Genomic DNA, 20,927 nt, shown 5'->3' with positions numbered 1-20,927 from the left:
CAAATCCCATCAAAATTTCCCTTTCAGGAGAGCCCATCTCTTCAGCTGCTACTCAAGCTCATTGCCATTTATTTTGTTTCTGCTGAGCACCCTCTTGGATCTTTTTCCTTGCTGACTACATGGTGATCCCTTCACATATTCTCACTTGTTTTGGATTTTAACATTTTCTATGCCTAAGCCATAAAGAATATAACTACAACTATCTTTAATGATTATAGTTATAAATACTCCCAACCTTTTAAGGGAAAATGGATATATGTGCACACAGAGGAAAGAAATCCATAAACCCCAATCAACTGCCCACCTGTGGATGGCTGCTAGAAGCTAGAACTGTAATTTCTCTTAAACGTTACTCTATTCAGTACATTTTTAGCATCTGAAGAGGCAGGCTAAACACACATCACTTAATTGTCAGTTGTGGGTCTGGAGAGATGGCTCAGCCATTTAGAAAGGCTTTTTGTTCCTACAGAGGAGCAAGGTTCAAGGAAAAATGTTCAGTTTTTAATAGTCACATGGTGATTCACAATCATTCAAAACTCTGGTTCAAGGAGATCTTGTGCTCACTTCTGGCCTCCACAGACACCAAGCACATACATGGTGTACACACACACACACACACACACACACACACACACACACACACACACGCTCATATACATGCTTACACCCATACACTCACACATACACACACTCATATACACATGCCTTTACCCACCCACACACTCACACACATGCTTAAACACACTCACAGACAATGTTTTTTAAATTTTTTATTGGTTATTTTATTTATTTACATTTCAAATATTATCACCCTTCCCAGTTTCCCCTCCAAAAGCTCCCTGTCCCACCCATTCCCTCCTGCCTCCCCCATCCACCTTCCCCCTCTTGCCTCACCAACCTAGCATTTCTCTATGCTGGTGCATCAAACCTTCACAGGACCAAGGGTCTCTCATCTCATTAATGCCAGATCAAAGGGCATTGTTTTTGCACTAAAATTTTTTTTAAAGTTTTCTTCACAAATTGCCTGCAATTTCTGTGTGCCTAATGATTCACAGTGTGAACCAAGGAAGTTTCTTAAATTTAGTCTATTTATTCCCTACTATTGCTCTGTCCTACAATCACAAAAAACCTGGCATCGATCTCACTGAGTTCAAATCAAGCTTTGGGGAAGGCTGTGTGTCTTTTGGAAGCTTCCAAAGGGATGGTTTTGTTTCCTTCTCTGTTAGAGCCTGTACTCACACATAGGTTTTAAGCCTTTACCATATCATTAAAGACAAGAATGGTCCACCTAACCTTTCTGTCATCACTTCAGCGTGAGTATGGATCTAATATTTTATCCATTGTTATGGATACCATATGGTTGGGCATCTTAGTAATGTAAGGTATTCTCCATAGAAGATTACTTAATCAAATCTTCTAAATTCCATTGACCATGCAAAGCAACTTATCCAGAAGTTCTAGGTATTAGTGAGTGGGTTTCTTTGAAAGAACACTGTTATGTCTACTGTGTATTTTCCTATCTAAATGGTATTGTATTATCCTAATCAATATCCTCTTATCTAAGCCCTACTGCCAGAATTCATGTTTGGACGCACAGGAAAACATGAGGAAATATCTGATATACTTTACACAAAGGAAAAATATAAACTTACAGTTTTATGACTGTTTTCAACAACATGGCTATAGAACAATTTTTAGTCCAGATATGGTGACAAATACAGAAGACAATTAACTTAAAGGGGGAAAGTTTATTTTAGCTTACCATTTCAAAACTTTCAGTCCTTGCTCGATTGCTCTGTTGAGCAATACACCATTGAGGAAGTGTGACCAGAAACTCCTCAGATCATGACCTCTAAGAAGGGCAAAGGGAAAGAGTCAGAGAAGTGATGTCTGCTTCAAGGTAGGCTCTCAGTGTTCCAAGTTCTTTTCAGTAGGCTTCACTCCTTGTAGGTTCCACCATCTCTCAACATCACCATCATTAGATTCAGCCTACAACACATGTGCCAACACAGCATCTTAAGTGCAGATTAGCAAAATTGTTTTATGTGAAGCTACAAATCATGGTTTTTCCACCTGTTAATTAGCCTGGCCCAAGTATACCAATAAAAAATCTTTTTGATGATATTCTTACTTATCTTTTCTTACTCTAACATTTACTTTTCAAGTAAGAGTGTCATAAAAACCTACTCAAACATGCAAAATAATAACCTTTCTCATTATCTATCTTCTTACAGTCCTTGCATATACCTCAAAGTACACTGTGTTCACAGCCTGTTAGTCGTGGCTGAAGAATCTATAATCCACAATTAATTCAACAGTGTATGCTGGAAGCAAAAAATAATAATCATAATAATAATAAAAATTAAAAAAACGTATAGTAGAAAGGTAAGGTATCAAAAAGGCCATGATAAATATGTTTCAAGATTCACAATGGACAGAGAGAAATATATCTTACTTTGAAGGGGTAAGGGGTATGGGAGGAGGGGCAGTTGCTGGCCCAAAAGACTTGTAGATGCCATTTACTCACAGCCAAGGAAAGTGATACAACAACAGGAGTCTAATGAAACAAAGTAAAAATGCCAGCAAACACTAAATAAATCACTCAACGTTTCCAAGTCCACTAATAAGAAGGGAATGAAGTAAAAAAAACAAAAAATAAATGAATAAATTGTTGCTTTTTGTTTTGGAATTAGATTAAATCTAATTCAGTCTGAAGAGACAGTTCAGTGGCTCAAGAAAGTTTTTGGGCAACTCTGAAGGCCTATGGTTGATATATGGAATCTATTGTGAAATGAGAGCTAAGTTCTTAAAGTTGTCCTTGAGGGCCCCACGTGCACTGTAACATGCTCATGCTCTTATTCATGTGTACAGACACGTGTACAGATAAAAACAATTAAAAAATTTAAAATTAAATTAAAAAATCTAAAGTCTTGCTATTCTAAACTATCAATATCTACCCCCATTTGATCAATATGAAATAATAAAGCCTTAGGTTCTGTTTCTGGATTTTTTTTTTTTTTTAGTTTTTGTATTTCAAATAAACTTTTTTCATTCTTTTACAATCTGAACATATATGCAGAAAACACTGACCAACTGACATGCTCATTAATTACAATGTGCAGTTATTTTGTGATTATGTTATATCTATTTTCTTAGCACCTTTCAAGAATTTAATATTTTATTACCTTCAGTTCTCATGTATGCATACATAGATCTTCTGAATATTCTTTCTCCCATGAAACATACTTTAGGTCCTTTAATCAATGTCTCTTCAAGTTTGATCTCTTCTAACCACCACAGGACTTGTTAAATACAGCTATCTACCCACTCTTACAAAATCAACACTTTGAGATTCAACACATGAGTGACATCATACAGAGTTGCTTTCCTAGGCCTGCCTTTCCCACTCCTTATACAGCTCTCCAGGTTTTCCCATGGTGTCACAACTGGAACATTTCTCTTCTTTCATATATCTGAAGAATGTTCCATTGATTCTACTCTATGTACCTACCTTGTATGCATCTCATAGGTAAGAAGATGAAAAGATATTTTTAAGTTTGATAAAGCCAGCATGGTTATTTGAACTTGTTGGATGAGTGAAGTTTGAGCAGCATTTTGAAAGAAAAGTTCTCATGATTTATTCTGAACACCCACTAATACAACTGTAGTATTAGACAGTTTTTAATTTCTCTGACAAAGTAGTATCCAATATAGAAGACACACTTGAGATGCACAGAGTGATATTGGTCATTGTAACATCACTTCTGGGGTCAAGAGTCTGCTGAGCCATTAGTAAAAGGTCTGAGGTCACCTTCACTGTAATTTCAGCGTTAGAGTTCCTTCAACATTTTAACACAGCTTTCATTGCTATCTCAGACTAACTATGTTGTCTATGGAAGGTTTGAGTACCTCCTTCTCTTTAGAATTTTCTTACCTAGTATTTCCCACATGACAAAATAATGTTTCTTTACAGAACGCACCAGTTATATCTTTCTGTTTGGATATTTTAGCAATCAGCAATTCTTGACTATTTTCTCACCACCAATCCTTGCTGTCAGCCACATCCAGCCATCAGTTATGTCAACGAAAATATCTAGAATCTTTTCTATTCATATTTATGACAGTCCATTTACCACAGAAGATTGACTGACTTCTTATAATATAGCATTTAAAGTACAAATCCATATTTCTTTCAGGGTTTTCAAAGTCCAGCATTTACAGTTAGCTCTGAGATCATGCTCCTGTCTTCTCTTCACATACAGTCTTTTCATATTATTGAAAACATATCAGTAAATTGTCAAGAAATTTGCAGGACTTGTCCCTCTCTGGAAAACTCTTTAGATTTTTCATTTTTAATTCTTATTATTTCTTTGAGAAATTTGTATAATATATTTTGATTATATTTACAACCTGTCCCAACTCCCCCAAGATCCACTCACACTTTCCCTACACATTTACCTATGTTCTCTTTTTTCTTTTAAAAAAATCCATCAAGTATATTTAGGGCTGCTTCTACAGCCTTGTGGCACACAGGGTTACATGCTTTAAGAAAACTGGAGCTTCTTCACCTAGCATCTTTCAATTGGTAGTTACTACTTGTCTTAGGATGGGGCTTTGTGACTGTATCCCTTCTCCGTGCTAAGATTTTGTCTGACTTGAGCTTGCACAAATAGTGTGTGTGTTATAACAGCTGCCTACAGTAAATTTGTATGCATATAGGAAACACTGTTTCTTTGTAGCCCTCCACTACCAAAGTCTCTTACAGACACTGCCCTTCTTTCCCACAATGATCTCTTGAGTGTAACTAAACAATCTTTCCATTTGTATAGGTCCAATGTTTTCTTCTTTTCAATTCCCTGAAAAATTAATTTCCCCAGCAAGAAAATTCTATCTATCCAACAAAGGCATTATGTCTTGTTCTTTATTGTTACATCATTGTTATTTCTCATGAAGAAATATATTTTTCATAGGTTGTGATACTTTGTAAATGAGGAAAAAGCTGAATGATTAGTCTTATGCTCCAGTGTTTAGTAGCATGTCTCTCCTCTGTGTAGCTAATTTATCTATCTATCTATCTATCTATCTATCTATCTATCTATCTATCCATCATCTATCTATCTATTTTAGTCTAGTACAATATATAAAATGACATCAAAAAGCACTAATAACTTGATTAGTTATAAATATGTATCTATTTCATGAGAAGCCCTGATGTTTCTGACCCTAATATGAGCAAAAGATAGATTTTAAAGACTAGATTTCTCATAATTATAGCTTTATGTTTACATTTTACATAAGTGTTCCATTTTCTTACATTAAATAGTCACAGTTCATGAGAACTAGAGTGGAGTGTTTATGGAAATGAATAGCAAGCAATATACAGTGAAAAAATGGCACCCTTATTACATGATCAATAACATGCAACAACATTAAGGACTGGCATAATTAGCATGACTTCATAAAGAAATTATTCTGACAGCTTCATTTGACAGTCAATGCCATATTCGTCAAAAATTAGACACAAAGGGACTGTGAACCAATCAGTGACTCCTTTAATTTTCAATGTTTTGCAATGCTGACTCTTTTCCTAATGTATTTTCTACATTCCTTTGAACAACCTCCCATAGCCTTTATTTAGGAGGTAAGCTATTCTCATTTTATATGTGTAGAAAATGAGTGAAGTTGAAAGCAAGAAAAAGTCTTGTGAAAGCTATATAGTTTGGGTTTATAATTCCATAATTTTTTGGCCACAGCATCATGTTTTACTCTCGATATTGTTTAACAAATGACAAGGGTCATATTAAAATAGAACATGCAAGCAGGAAGGTGAGAATGACGAAAAGCACATGGTCGTTCAGTACCTTCTTCTTGTATGTCTTAAGGGAGCTTCAATGTACGGATATATATATAGAATAAAAAACTAATTCTTTTTTTAAAAAGTTATCAAATGAGTGCCATGAAAAATGGCAGCCCAAAATTACCCAAGGACTAGTAGATTTACCTAAAGTCTCCCAAGTAAATGCTGGCAATTGTCCCACCTTTCAAATAAACAGACAGCACTGGCATTGCAACTGCTTGGGCTGACCATAGTCTTGGTCTGAAAATATGTGATTTCTGTAAAGCTCAAGGACAACTTTTTTTTTTCATCAAATTTTTCAGAAACTTAATTATGTGCTTTCAATGCCTGGAAATGAAGCTGATTTACACTTGTGCTGTGACACAGGAAATTGTACATGAATACAGCAAGTAAGAGCTCTATGATCCATAAGCCAATCTTATTAAAGTAGGAAAGAGTTGGTTGGTTGACAAAAAAAAAATTAAGCATGACAGATTTCTAATATTTCATTTTCAGGTAGAACTAAGCACATGGTATTTAGTTAACTTGGCTGCAGGGCAGATAATTATATTTTAGAGACTAGAATGATCAATAAAATTTCATCTTACCACACCTGTTGCTTCATAATTTGATTATACAATTACAATAGTTTTATTTAAAAATACATATTTAGCTTGTTTGTGTCAAAGTAATATGAAGAAATTCTCCATTCATATTAGTTTCAAATAACAATGCCATGCTTCCAATTCCTATGAATTTCAGAAAGTTTAAAAACAACAAAAATAATTTGGCAGGCATGATAAGTCATACTTTTTATCTTAGTACTTAGGATGCTGATCATAAGTTCTAGTCTAACTTGGGCTATCCAGTAAATATGTGTCAGTTTATTCATCTCCTACAGTATTTTTCTACAGTGCGACTGGGAGAAAGGAGAAATAACATAACACGGTGTCCTGTGATGTAACAAATATGATATAATGTAGCATGCTAAAATAAAAAGCATGGCAATTTCTGATGAAGGATGTACATTAAATGCAAACAGAAACGTGTAGTATGCTAGCTGTTATTCTCAGCCATCACATTATAATTCATTTTCCTTCTATTTGTAGAATGTTTTGTGTGTTTTCAAGATTGTCTTTAGTTTAGACTTATTTGGTTATTGCCTGAATGGACCTATTAGTTCCAAACCTAGCCCAAAATAAGTTGAGGCATGTCCTTGCCTTTGAGAGTCTCTCTTCAGAACCTCTGAAAACTTTACTTTCTAAAGAATTTGGAATTTGAAATCAGCTACTCAAGTTTTCAAATATAAGTGGCATGATAATTTAGATGCCAACTCTTACTTTTAAACAGATATGAAAATGATCTGATTGAGAAGGCTGATATTCAATTACGCTTTCCTATCAACAAACAGACTCAAATTAAATGCCTACAATTTGCTATGGTAGATCTTATAACTACTGCACTTAAGGTAATAAAAGTTGCCTAATGTAATTATTGTAACTATCTAAAAAGCTTAAGGATACTTGAAACTTGATATGAGCATATACACCAATCATTTAAGGAGAAAATTTTGTTGCTGTGACATTTACTTTATGAGCTGAAAACTAAATCATAAATACACAGAGATCACTTCAGGTTTGAATTAAACTTACTTAGTCTGTGCAGGCTATTAAGAATTCATCTCAAATTTCAGTTTATCCAAATTATTACCTTTCAAAACTCCCAATTACTGTTTTCTTTCAGGCATAGTCCCCTGGCCTCAGACACTAATGCATGTGCATCCAAAGTGCCGCTGCAAAAAGCCAACCTACTTCTGGAAAATATAAACATAATGAAAATTATTAGAATTTATGTCGAGCTCCTCAACTTCAACGTGACTTATAAATATTAATTATCACTGACTGAGAACAGGACCCTACCCGGCACAGCATTTAGTTCCAGGAATAACATATCAAACCCTCATATATTTCCGACCAACACACCTCTTTGATGGGAGTCGGGAGCAGAGCACTTTGACATCAGAGTTTCTTTTCTGCATCGCTTGAGCAGCAGTATGCTTATAACTCTCACTCAAAGAGTTTTCAGATTTCTTCCTATCAAAGCTTTACACTAAACACAATAGACATCCTCAAAGGCATATCTAAGTCAATTTTAAAATATATGCTTTGCAAAATAGTAAATTGACATTGCTACTATTTTCTGAGATACTTCAATATTCCCAGAATTTGGTTTGTCTTATTTGTTCTTTGAATATCTGTTTGTCTTCAAAAATCTGGAGCTAAGATTAGCTTTCTAACTCTCAGACATAGAAAAGTACTTCTCTTTCTAAAGCAAATTAAGGAGCAACAAATTGTCTGAACAATTGACTGGATAAACCTCTCCAATAAGGACATTTAAATTTGAATCACCTGTTATCTTCTGGTATCACACCAAGTTCTATTAAGGGTAAAGATATTCGGAACAATGGAGATTTCCTCCAAGGGAGAACACTAGCCTTCTAAGTTCAAGGCCCTGGGCTTCATTCTCAGATCAATAAACAACAACAAAAACAAACAAATGAGCAAAAACTGGGGATGTTCTAAGATTAACTGAATCAGGAAGCCTATTTGCCACAAAAAACAATAGGAGAAACTAATTTATTACTGAAAAGAAAATTTTTATGACCCTGGTTGGCCTGATGAACAAAAATGGCAGGCCTCTGGTGATGAAGGGTGGTAACATCTCTATATAATTCTAGGTTAATAATTTACAAATAATTTATTATGTAAAGTTAACTAAACTAACAACTTTTTACTTTAGGTTTTAGTACAGGGTACCTTTTATCACAGTTACAGGAGTTATGTGAGTTATATAACCTCAATGCATTCGATGCTGATACAGGAACATTTGTGAGCACAAACCAAGAAATCTTGGGTTGTACAGGACTATGAAAGAGTGCTTTATGGCAGAAACTATCACCTTGTGTACCTTAAATTTTTCTAGCTTGTTGGTGCTTCAAGGTCTTGTGGGGAAACATTTCATTTTCTATATGGGCTGAAATAAAAATTTAGTAATTTCCTTATAGAAATAGATAAGATTTTAATAAAATTAACCAATGATAGAAAGAGGATAGCTTTTTGACTCACTTAGATGAGTCAATCTGACTGGATCTTTTGGTTCCTGAGCATTTGATCTGGTTAAAAATTGATTGGCATGTGTCTGTGTTTTGTGTCCTTGTGGTTACTACTTAGAGTAATGGAGCTTATAAAGTAGAATCCTAGTGTAAGTGGATATAGGTGTGCCTCATTCTACCCACTGAAGCCCTGAGGAGAGGTTAAGACTGAGTGGTATCAAATTAGTTTGTTCCACTACCATCACTGTGATGGGGAGTTATTATTCTGCTATTAAGCTAGAAATCAAATTGGAGTTCATAACATGGGTTCTGCTGGCTTTCAGAATTGACTTACTTGGTCACTTCACCATAGACAGATAAATACGTTATTCTTTATTTCTCTAAAGATCCTTATGTAGTTCAGCAGAAAGATAATTGCTAAACCCCAGAATTCTAGGTCAAAACCCATAAAAGTCTTTAAATATGCACATAGTGTTTTCATAAGTGTACTTCTATATGGTCACAAAATATTCTGATGTGGGAGGAGATATAGCAGATCTGGTACACTGTTTTCTAGAATGCATTAAACCCTGGAAGTTCAAATTCATACTTGACTAAAAAGCAAATCTAAACAAATAAACAACTACAACACCTTGTACTGCACATTGGTAGTAATAAGTAGGTAAGTAACTGCATTTCAATTCCATGTGCATTTGCAGATTAATTTTCACTAGGTGGATATGTCTGTTTTAAATGGAAATGGCCTGCTTTCTTATAAACCCATCTCTCCCATACAGAAAAGGGAACTGGGCTGGAAGGATCATGGAATGAGCAGCAAAATGTAGATGAGTCTGATGTTGCCATTATCTAGGAATCTCTTAGCATTAGATGCCTTTTTCCTTTATCACATCTCATGTGCCTTCCTCCTTGTTCCTTTTCTGACTTTTTCCTGCCATTGTGTCATCTTAGCCATCTCCTATAAGAAATATGAAAATGAATTACCATGTTCATGGCAGTTTACAAAAATAGTTACCTCAGTTAATGAAGGCTCTACTGGAAACCCTTCCAGATCATCAGATGAGGGCAAGCATCAAAGCGAATATCTCCTTGAAATGTACTCATCCTGTATACATTGGTTTCTTTACCTTAGTGCCTCTTCATATCAAGTCGGTGGACAATTTATTTTTTCTTCAAGCTATTTTTATTTCTTGCATAATAATTGATTGAAAAGGTAAGCATCACATTTTTCGTATGCTGAGATTATATTGTGTGTGCACATGTGCATTCATGTCTGAGTACGTGCATGTGCCCATGTACATGTGTGTGTGTGTGTATAAAATATCATAATGAAACTCATTATATTGTATGCTAACTAAAACAAAACAAATATTAAAATATTCTTAAATGAACAAAGATTTGATGTTTTTCATAGCAGGTTGGACACAGAATGAAAGGCAATTAATGTCATTGAATATTCGATTTAGAATAATTTTTTGCCATCTGTAACCAATGGACAAAAACTATTTCACATTTATTATGCTCTATAATCATTGAATATTTTATTGTATATATTTATTTTGTCTAGTTTTTTCAGGTATGTAATACAGAACATGTATGAAAGTAAAAGTAGAAACTATGGGGAACCTAAACAGGTGGATCCTGGGGATTATGTCAGGTTGGCAACAATGGCCTCCACTTGCTGAACCATCTCTCTGAATCATAAACAATAATCTTGATATTAGCAGAATGAAATTAAAAAGTGTCTCATCTTTCTCTTGAGTAGAGATTTGAATTGAGCCAAAAGACATGTTACTTCCGATGAACTGAAAACTATACTCTGAAAATTGAAACACATATCTAAAAATACAGTTTGGTGGTTTGAATAGGTTTGACTCCCATAAACTGATGTGTTTGAATGCTTAGGCCACAGGGTGTGGTACTACTAGGAAGTGTGGCCTTGTTGGAGGAAATGTGTCACTGTGGGAGTGGACTTTGAAGTTTCCTTATGTTCAATCTTAACACAGTGTGGAATCACAGTTTGCTCCCAGCTGCTCAAAGAAGACAGTCTCCTTCTAGATGCCTTCAGTTCAAGGGGTAGCCATCTGAACTCCTCCTCAGTACCACCTCTGCCAGCATGATGTCGTGCTTCTTGCCATGATGATAATAAACTGAAATTCTGAAAATGTAAGTAAGCCAGTCCAAATTAAATAGAATTTCTTTTTTACATGTTCCTTTGGTCATGGTTTCTCTTCACAGCAATGAAACCCTAAATCACATAAATAACACAAATTAGACTAAATATATAAAAGAATATAAAAAATGCTACAAAATTGTGTGGGCAGGGAAGGAGTTAACTCAGACACAAAAGGACATGTATGGTATGTAATCACTAATAAGTGGATGTTAGAAAGAAAAAAAAAGTACAGAATACCCAAGATACAATCCACAGAACCCTACAGTGAGGATGCCTCAGTCCCACTTAGGAGGGAGTAGAAATCAATCACAGTGGGAAGGGAGGGAGGAACCTGGGAGGGAAAATGCACAGAGGTCAAGGAAGGAGTTAGGGGAATAGGGGAACCTGATCTGGTATTGGCTGAGGGAAAAGGACTGAAGCCCTTAGGGCCAGCAGAAAGAATGAAAACAGGCAATTTCAGGAGAGGGGAGGTTGGGGGAATCATCCAGAATGCACCAGACCTGGGAGGTGAAAGACTCTTAGGACTCAAAGGAAGGGAACTTAGATGAAATGCTCTACAGTAGGAAGTGGGAAATTATAGAGCCCACTTCCAGCAGGAAGACAGGGCATCTAATAAGGGAGAGGGGGATCATCCCACAGTCACAACTCTGACCCCTAATTGTTCCTCTCTGAAAGAATTACAAGGATGGAAATGGAGCAAAGCATGAGGAAAAAAGGTCCAGCCACAAGACCAAAGTGGGATCCAGCTTGCGGGGAGGTCCTAAGCCCTGACACTACTACTGAGGCTATGGAATGCTCTCAAAAAAGGGACCTAGCATGACTGCACTCCGAAAGACCCAACAAGCAGCTGAAATAGTCAGAGGCAGATAGTTGCATCCAACCAATGGGCAAAAGCAGCTGAACCCTGTTGTTGAATTAGAGAAAGACTGAAAGAAGCCGAGAAGGAGGACAACCCTGTAGGAGGACCAGCAGTCTTAATTAGGAAGTCTATTAGGAAGTGTGGCCTTGTTGCAAGAAATGTGTCACTGGACCACTGAGATCTCTCAAACACTAGATCATCAAAAAAGACAGAATACACCAGCTGATATGAGGTTCCCAACACACATACAGTAGAGGATTTCCAGGTCTGTGTTCATTCAGAGATGCTGTACCTAACCCTCAAGAGACTTGAGGCCCCTGGGAGTTTAAAGGTCAGGTGAGGTGGACAGTGGGACATCCACCAGGACTCAGAGGGATGGGGAGGAGGTATGAGATGTGGAACAGTAAAACGGTTGACATATTAAATATGAGGATAAAATATTGAGAGTAAAAAAATAAGTAAATATCAAAAAAAAAAAATGAAAAACTATTTGCAAACATGACAGAACCATCACACAAGAACTCAGTAACAGGCTTTGACGGCAAGTACAAAATCTGAACACGATGAAGCCAGAAAAATTCCCAGCATGAATGGAAGAGGAGTTCTTGATTTTCACCCCTAACTATAAGGCTATTTATTAGCAACTGATGCTGCTGTGAAGTAAAAATAAGTTTTCAGAAGTTGGACCCGGATTGGCTATCCATTCCTCAACAGATTTTCACATACCCATGCACAAATGAGTAGCATTAAAGGACCTCAAGGGGCTTAAAGAAGAAGAGAGCAGGAACTAAGAAGTGGGGAAGAAAATTGGTGGTGATGTATAGAGGAAAGAATCAGAGAGGAGGGAATTAGGATCAATTTGACCAAGGCACTTGATATACATGTATGAAAATCTCAATAAAAGAACATATATATATGTATGCATATTCAACTTATGAAGAGTTCATGACTTGTGGACTATAAGAAAATTTCAAGTTGTTGTGTTGTTTTTAAATAAAACCTTAAACCATGTGAAAAAGTGAAATCCAGTCTTCCAGAAAGAAAATCAGTGGAGCAAGTCAACAGCAGCAGGAAATCCGTCATTGTAGTGGGCAAAACAGAAGGGTCAGAACACTGGCACTCGCCTTACTCTTCTCTGCAGACTGTGCTTCGGGACCATGCAGGGCTGGGGCTGTTACTGGGATTGATTATCCCTAGAGCAGAGTTAGCGCACAGAATCTCACTAAAACCAGATTCATCACACTAGGAGTTTTCAATCACGATTATAGTAATGATCAAAGAAAAGTTTGATTTAAAAAAAAAGAGAGAGAAGATCACTGTGAATAAAATGTAGGGAATCTTATCAAATAAATCTGTTTCCAGATTTTTATTACTATGTAAAAGTAAGGCCATGTAGAGTATAATCAGTTTATAAGATGTCCCAGGGATTTGTTCACTAGATGTAAATTTAGGGGAAAACTTGTTATTTTCAATGAGTCCTGGTTTCTCTTCATTTCTGTTTCCTTGCCTAAAACTTCTGTATTTGCTCTTTTCTTATAAAACCCAAGAAGAAAGATCACTGTGCATACCAACATTTTGTCAAGTCTAACCATTTTTTCTAACTGGATTCAGAAACTGCAGCACCAGGATTTGGAAAATATGATCTCTGGGAGATATATACAACTATAAACAAGCCATTGTATTTTCTTTCAAATGGTGCTAAGGACTGTAAATAGTGAAGTATATTACCTGGAGCACATAAAATGGACATGAATTTACACCTGTCTCATATCTATAATCGTTATTGAGGTGGTTATTTATATTCTTCTTATAAGTCACCTGAAAGACACAGCAGTTTTATGTCCTCCGATTAATTTGGCACCCTCAAATGTGTAATGATGTGTGAACATTAAAATTCAAAGTGTTTCAAAGTGTTTAAAACTGTTTTATTAATGTACCACAGATATTTACAAGAGCTTAGTAATATACATTTTCTTCTTTCCAAACAAGTCTGTATTAAGAATATGTCTTGTGATAGAGGCTGGAGAATGGATTTACAGAATGGTTTGCTCTCAGAAAATTCCCAAAGATCCATGGATTGGTTCATCTCGAAAGTGGGTGAATAGCAAAACAGTAAAAAACCCCAACCATTGACAGGGACTGGGTGCTGGGCTTCGAGATCTGAACTCCTGTGGAACTCAAACCTGGAAAATACAAAAATCAAAGAATTACCTCACAGGACGTAAAACTGCCTACTGTATTAATTTCATGAGACAGAAATTACGCTGTCATGTTTGTTTTTTAATAATAATATTTTACTATATTAAATGTAAATTTAAGACACATCTCCTCCTATTATAAGATGCCACCTCAAATGTAAAAATGAATAGTAAAAGTGCCCAAATTGGTGAGGACTACTTGAAATTATATTAGAACTGGCCAACATTTGGTGACCAATGACTTCTACTTAGAAGTTTCATGAAGATGTGAACTTGATGCTTTAAATGCAAAACTAGTAGTTAGTATTACTTGATAACTGTGGAACTGGCCTCCTTTCACCATGATTGAGAAGCCTTCAGCTTAGTATAAATGCTATGACCGATTGTTGATGTTTGCCACGGACATAGAAAGAACCACATAGGGATAGATGCTTCAATTTCACTGTTTCTTCTTTGAGACCTTTGACCATTTGAAAGAAAAAAAATCCTACATTTTGTGCAAAAATAGTGAATCATGAAATTATTTCCCTTTTTCTTTTCATTAATTTTCTTTGATTTTATTCTTAACTTTCTCTTTCTTAACTTCATTTCCTTCTACCTTATTTATTTATTTATTTATTTATTTATTTATTTATTTATTATTTTGTTTTCAAATAAGAAAATTATCCAAGGAGCTAAAGAGATCTGCAACCCTATCGGTGGAACAACATTATGAACTAACCAGTACCCCAGAGCTCTTGACTCTAGCTGCATATGTATCAAAAGATGGCCTAGTCAGCCATCAATGGAAAGAGAGGCCCATTGGTCAGGCAAACTTTATATGCCCCAGTACAGGGGAACGCCAGGGCCAAAAAATGGGAATGGGTGGGTAGGGGAGTGGGAGGGGGGAGGGTGTGGGGGACTTTTGGGATAGCATTTGAAATGTAATTGAGGAAAATACATAATAAAAAAAAAAGAAAATTGTAAAAACGCCTACCCATTGTTATGAGAAAAACTGGCTTGTCACTTTTGGCTCACAATTGAAAATGGAAGCACAGACCTTTTGCTTTGTCACAAAACATTTACTTAACAACCTGAAAGTCCCTGGGAACATTTGTGCTGCAGGTGCCCAGATCAGACAAAGCAGCAACTCAACTCACTTGACATTTTTGGAATTCTGATTTCCTCACTGCTGCTTCCATCTCCACCATCACTGACTGTTCTGATTTCAATCAAATAGTCTTCTTCAAATGGAACCAGGAGTTCAGCAGATGTATTATTTGTTTCCAAAATATGAGTTTTACTCTGTCGGTTCTGCCGATAGAGGATCTGTACGAAAGGGAGAGTCAAGTTCAGATGGGTTTGGTGGGTACTGAGGGTTCAGATGCTGTTATGATGAGGGACAAGGAACAAGTTTAAATCAATGCTCTCACTTATGTTAAAAGAACCATTATCAACATTGTACTCCTTACATGCAAACATTCAGGTTGGCTTATCATTACATTTATTATTGGGAAATAATATTTCTTTGGGATCCATGTCTCAGGTATGGAGTTTGAGTACATTAGTTATAGGGATTACTATGAAAACACACTTTCAGTTTGGATCCATTACAAATGTCTGAATATGTATGTCTGCCCAGAGTTAATTTACATTAACACTAATGGGGATCACTTACCCTGGGCACTCAGAGATGCTCTTAATACTTAATAATATTCTTGTGAGATTCCTTTTGTGCTGTTAAAAGCCCATATCTACTGTGTCCTAATTTTTTTATACTCCATTTAAACTTACTCCTTAACATCAATCATGAATTGCATCTACAATAAAAACCTGTAATTTCTTGATAGCAAAAGCAATCATGTGGAGAAAAATGATTTCATACTGTAGGACTTAGATTTTTTATTCTCCATACCATGTTACTCCATATCCGTTACTGAAACTAGAACATACAATGTTTATCGAAAACTCAGATGACAGCAGATACTGGGAAGGATGTAGAGAAAGAGCAACAGTCCTCCATTGCTAGTGGGATTGAAAGCTGGTACAACCACTCTGGAAAGGAGTCTGATGTTTCCTCAGGAAATTGGACATACTACTACTACCTGAGGACTCAGCTACACCATTCCTGGGTATATAACCAAAATATGCTCCAACATACAACAAGGACATATGCTCCACTATATTCATAACAGCCTTATTTATTGTAGCCAGGAGATGGAAAGGACTCAAATGTCCTTCAACTGTGGATACAGAAAAATGTGGTACATTTACACAATGGAGTACTACTCAGCTATTAAAAACAACGGCTTCATGAAATTCACAGGCAAGTGGACGGAACTAGAAAATACCATGCTGAGTGAGGTAACCCAGTCATAAAAGAACACACATGGTGTATACTCACTGATAAGTGGATATTAACAAACAAACAAACAAACAAACAAAAAGGCTCAGAATGCTCACAATACAACTCACAAATCATATGAAACCCAAGAAGAAGGAAGACCAAAATATGGATGATTCAGTCCTACTCAGAAGGGGGAAAAATAATCATGGGAGGTATCTAGAGGGAGAGGTCTGGGAGGGAGAGAGGAGGGAAGGGAAAAGGGAGCAGGATCAAGTGTGGGAGGAGAAAAAGGAAAAGTTCAGTGGATCAGGAAATTGAATGGAGGTGTGTAGCAGTGGTGAATGGAGAACTTGGTAGCCACTAGAAAGTTCCAGATGACAGGGACCCAAGAGGTTTCCAGGACTCAACAGTTATGGCATTCGCAGAAATACCCAACAAAGGGGAAAGAGAACATGCAGAGACCATATCCAGTGGATAGGAACTACCCCCAATTAAGGTATGGGACCACCCACCCATCTCAAAAAGAGTAATCCAGGATTCCTCCTGTCAAAAGGAAATGCAGGGACGAACAGTGGAACAGAAACTGGCCATCCAGTGTCTGCCTTGCCTAGGGAATCTATCCCATCTATAGACATTAACCCCAGACACTATTGCTGATTCCAAGAAGATTTTGCTGACAGGAGCATAGGGTAGCTGTCCCCTGAGAGGCTGGGCCAGAGCCTGACCAATACAGATATGGATGCACACAGCCAACCATCAGAATAAGCATAAGTCCCCAGTGGAGGAGTTAGGGGAAGGACTGAAGGAACTGAAGGGGTTTGCAAACTCATAGGAAGAACATCAACATCAAGCTGCCAAGGACTAAACCAGCAACCAATGAGTACACATGGAGGGCTCCAGGTGCCCATGACTCCAGATGCATATGTAGCAGAGGATTACCATATCTGACATTAACATGAGGGGAGCTCCTTGGTCCTCTGGAGGTTCGATGACCACCTCCAACTAGGGAAATGCTAGGGCACTGAGGTGGGAATGGCAGGTGAGGGAGGCAATACTCTCACAGAAGCAGGGAGAAAGAGGTGGCAATAGAGGATTTAACTGGGAAGGGGAAAAACATTTGAAATGTAAATAAATAAAAAATCTAATAAAATAAAATTTAAAAAGAGAAGCAAGAGTAGATTGAAAAGTATTTTAATTCTAATAGATACATAGGTACAAATTTCATTTCTTCTTGATTATGACATTGCTGAATCTTTAATAACATATTAGATTAAATAAAAAAGTAAATACTTACCTTGTAGCCCAGCACTTCAGACTCATTTTCCATGGTTTTTACATGCTCCCAGTTCAAGCATAATTTAGAATTTGACAGCTTCCAGGCAATGTTTGCTGGTGGTTGGCTAGGAGCTTTAAAATACAATAAAGATCCAAATGAATATTAATTAGTTAACAGTATAATGCAGCCTCATGACAAGAAAAGTAAAAATCCCATCATTAGCGTAAAAGGAATGAAATGGTTTATTGTTATTTTAAATATCATACTGATTCTAATCATAGCAAGCAAATTTATTCAAATTTTGATTATTTGGGAAGGTCTTTGTGACAGACTTATGAATTAATAATAGTTTGCTGACTGTCCAGTATTAATATATTAATCATTGATATTAAGTTTGCTTACTTTACAATATAGAAAAAGATGGAGGATTGGGTTATATAATTTTGAAATTGGCTATTAATGCTAACTAAAGTTTGAAGCATTCTATATAGATGCATAGTCACATAAATATTGTGTTCATGCTTTTTATATACAGTTCATTGTGAATGCTCATCAAATCCATAATGCTATATTACTGTTTTTCAGTGAAGTTAACAAAATCAATTTAAGATACTTTAAGCAAAATAACACACATGAAATATGAAATGCATATTTATAGGATAATTTTTAGATCCCTGCCGGAATGCTGCAGAGCCTCAAGAGAAGGAGAGTCACCAAGTGAACACATTCCTTCTGGGCCTCTTATTGCATGGCCATGTTCCTTGGCCAGTTGCCCATATAGACTACTTGTCATTCAATGTGTGTGACTGAAATCACAACTGTGAACAGTACAAAAAGCTTGAACATTCTTCTATATAGGATAGCCCAGGATAAAAATTCTTAAAAAAAATCTGGTGGTTGTCAATCATATGACTACAGGCCTTAATTTGGATACATATTTATGATAGTTCAAGCAAAGGTGGCTGTGCACTGAAAAAACTATTCTTTATACTATTAATAATGCTCTGAGAACAGAAAACAGAGAAAAATCTTCGCAAATACATTGATCACTCCAAATAACACTTATTCTGAACCCGGTCCTTTGAAATTAATGTTGTGTTCGAGTAGAGGAGTATCACATATGGAAAGGAGGATGTAGAATTATCATTCTAAAATACTAGATGCAGTTCAATTTTTAATTATTTACATATGATACCTGTAATGTGACTTATAGAGTAAAAAGTCACTTGTCCCAAAGTATACCACGAACAAGTAGTTGAGTCAGAACAGATTGTAGGACTATTAGTTCTTGTCCAGTGTCCAATGGTTTCACCATGACAACATGCTGCTATTCAAAGGGATGACATGCTTATTTCAAGACTGAGAAAAACTAAGGAGAGATTTAAAAATGGTTCAACTGGAAAGCCGAGACAGAGATCAAACTGCCCAGCAAGTTGTTCCTTTTCTGAATGTGTGGTGTATAAAGAATCTAGCATTTAACTCATTAGAACAATGATGGAAACAACTACAACTTCTTTGAGCACATGGAATCAATTGCTATTTAATGTCTTATGTATCACTAGAATATGCTCAACATACTGAACTAGGAGCATTGCTAATGGCCTCCCAAACCTGCTCCTGATCATCTAGCTCTGCTACCAAATTTGGCATGTTATAGCCAGAGAAATGATGACCAAATAGTTTCATGGGTCCAATTATTATTTACTATAGTTTGGTCTTACTGAAAGATAGCAGGTTTTTTTTTCACATGATTTTGTAAATGTCTGAGGGGATGTGCCTTTTTCTACTCTGTATCTTCAACACTTAGCATGTATCTTCAACACTTAACACTTCAACAGTGCATGGCTCAAACATTAAAAAGCTGACAAGTTAGATTTGTATGAAAAAGCATCATGCAGTCTAAACGTAAAACTGCTCAATGCCTTATTACCTTTGCAATATTTAATATGTGCATGGCACACAGGTTACAAAATGGGAACTATACATTTATCATACCATTCTATGATCAAGGCCAAATTACAACGGCCGGTCCTAAGTCATTCATGTGTATTTATACTGACCAATATGACTGGCTATACCATGGACAGTTTCTTGGAAATATAAACCAAATTAAAAATAAAAGCATAAAATGTCTGGGTTGAATGCCAAGTGGTGTTTTTATTTATGACAGACTCCATGCCAAGAGTACTGTTACAAGCCATCTTCTCTTCATTTATTTCCAAGTAAATTTTATAGTCATTTTTCAGATATAAAAGAGCTAAGATAAAAATTGTCACAAGCTATCAGAGATTCAATATCTTCTAGTGTGCTCTTTGGACACATTTCTTCACTACAGTATATCAAAACTAACAACAACATCATGTAATTAACATGGAGCACATGTAAATTCAGCCCTTCAATGTCACTGGTAGGTTTTTGTTGTTGCCCTTTTGCTTTGTCTTATTCTCTGCAAATATTTATTTACTGCTGTGGCTTTTTTTTAAAAAAAAGCATTTTGTTCAAATGCTTTAGCATAATAGGATTTCTTACAATACTGAGTCTACTATGGATGCAACAGGCAAAGATTCAGGGAGCTGAATTTTGCAACCTTGAAAGGCATAGTTGTGACTTTAGCAATAACCTTGTCCTTGATATGTATGCATTTGTTTCTTCAAAGCAGATTGCAAAACATCCCATGGGCACACTATGAGAAGTGCTGCTACTATGTATGACCAATTATATGGATTACTTGAAATGTTTGGATTTTCTTTGTGTCTGGAGGATAGGAAAACTCTGATTTTGAGGTCAAAGTTCCAAAGTTGTACCCAAGAGCCCTAGCTATATTACCTTTGAAATGAGAGTTGAAATGAGAGTCATAATTCCTAGTTTATAAAATTCTTGGTTCATATGAAATACAGTAGGAAGTCTTTGCTTTGTCAGAGGTTTGTAATGAAGCCTCAATGGCCATTAAGAGTCTCTCTTAGGTATAGTGGGTCTCCACTGCCTGGTTATGACATAATCTGTTTTCAGTTGTGTTCAAAGGGATTTGACACAGATAATATGATTTTAACATTTACAAATGACTCATTTCTTAAATATAATTAGCATAATTTGAAGATGCTCCCTTTGTGACACTGCTCTTGAATTTACTATGTAATTCTGATAGGA

At 36.2% G+C, this 20,927-nt stretch overlaps 1 protein-coding gene and 1 long non-coding RNA gene across 11 annotated transcripts in view; both read right to left on the bottom strand.

The window, feature by feature from the left end:
• Nucleotides 1-1,012: 1,012 nt before the first annotated feature.
• Gm40393 lies at nucleotides 1,013-11,681 on the bottom strand. 2 transcript variants are annotated; one of them, XR_869343.1, is made up of 3 exons: nucleotides 9,961-11,681; nucleotides 7,547-7,649; nucleotides 1,013-1,989 (listed from the first exon to the last, which is right to left on the bottom strand). It is a non-coding gene; the product is annotated as a predicted gene, 40393 (long non-coding RNA). The 2 variants fall into 2 exon arrangements; XR_869342.1 differs by having other exon boundaries at nucleotides 7,547-11,681.
• Nucleotides 11,682-13,883: 2,202 nt separating this feature from the next.
• Nucleotides 13,884-20,927, bottom strand: part of Cntn6 (contactin 6) — a 370,745-nt gene continuing 363,701 nt past the window's right edge. For all 9 annotated transcript variants that reach the window (XR_003956233.1, XM_011241409.3, XM_006506384.3 and 6 more), the window contains 3 exons: nucleotides 17,799-17,911; nucleotides 15,318-15,486; nucleotides 13,884-14,163 (listed from right to left, as the gene is read on the bottom strand). Coding sequence is in view for 8 of the 9 variants with exons in the window: in XM_011241409.3 (XP_011239711.1) it covers nucleotides 14,063-14,163; nucleotides 15,318-15,486; nucleotides 17,799-17,911 (383 nt within the window). In the remaining variant the exon portion in view is untranslated. The remainder of the gene's footprint in view (nucleotides 14,164-15,317; nucleotides 15,487-17,798; nucleotides 17,912-20,927) is intronic.

The sequence above is a fragment of the Mus musculus genome, chromosome 6 (assembly GCF_000001635.26).
Source record: "Mus musculus strain C57BL/6J chromosome 6, GRCm38.p6 C57BL/6J".
Taxonomy (NCBI): Eukaryota; Metazoa; Chordata; class Mammalia; order Rodentia; family Muridae; genus Mus; species Mus musculus.
The sequence above is the reverse complement of the archived record's forward strand: the minus strand, read 5'-3'. Positions and strand labels throughout refer to the sequence as shown.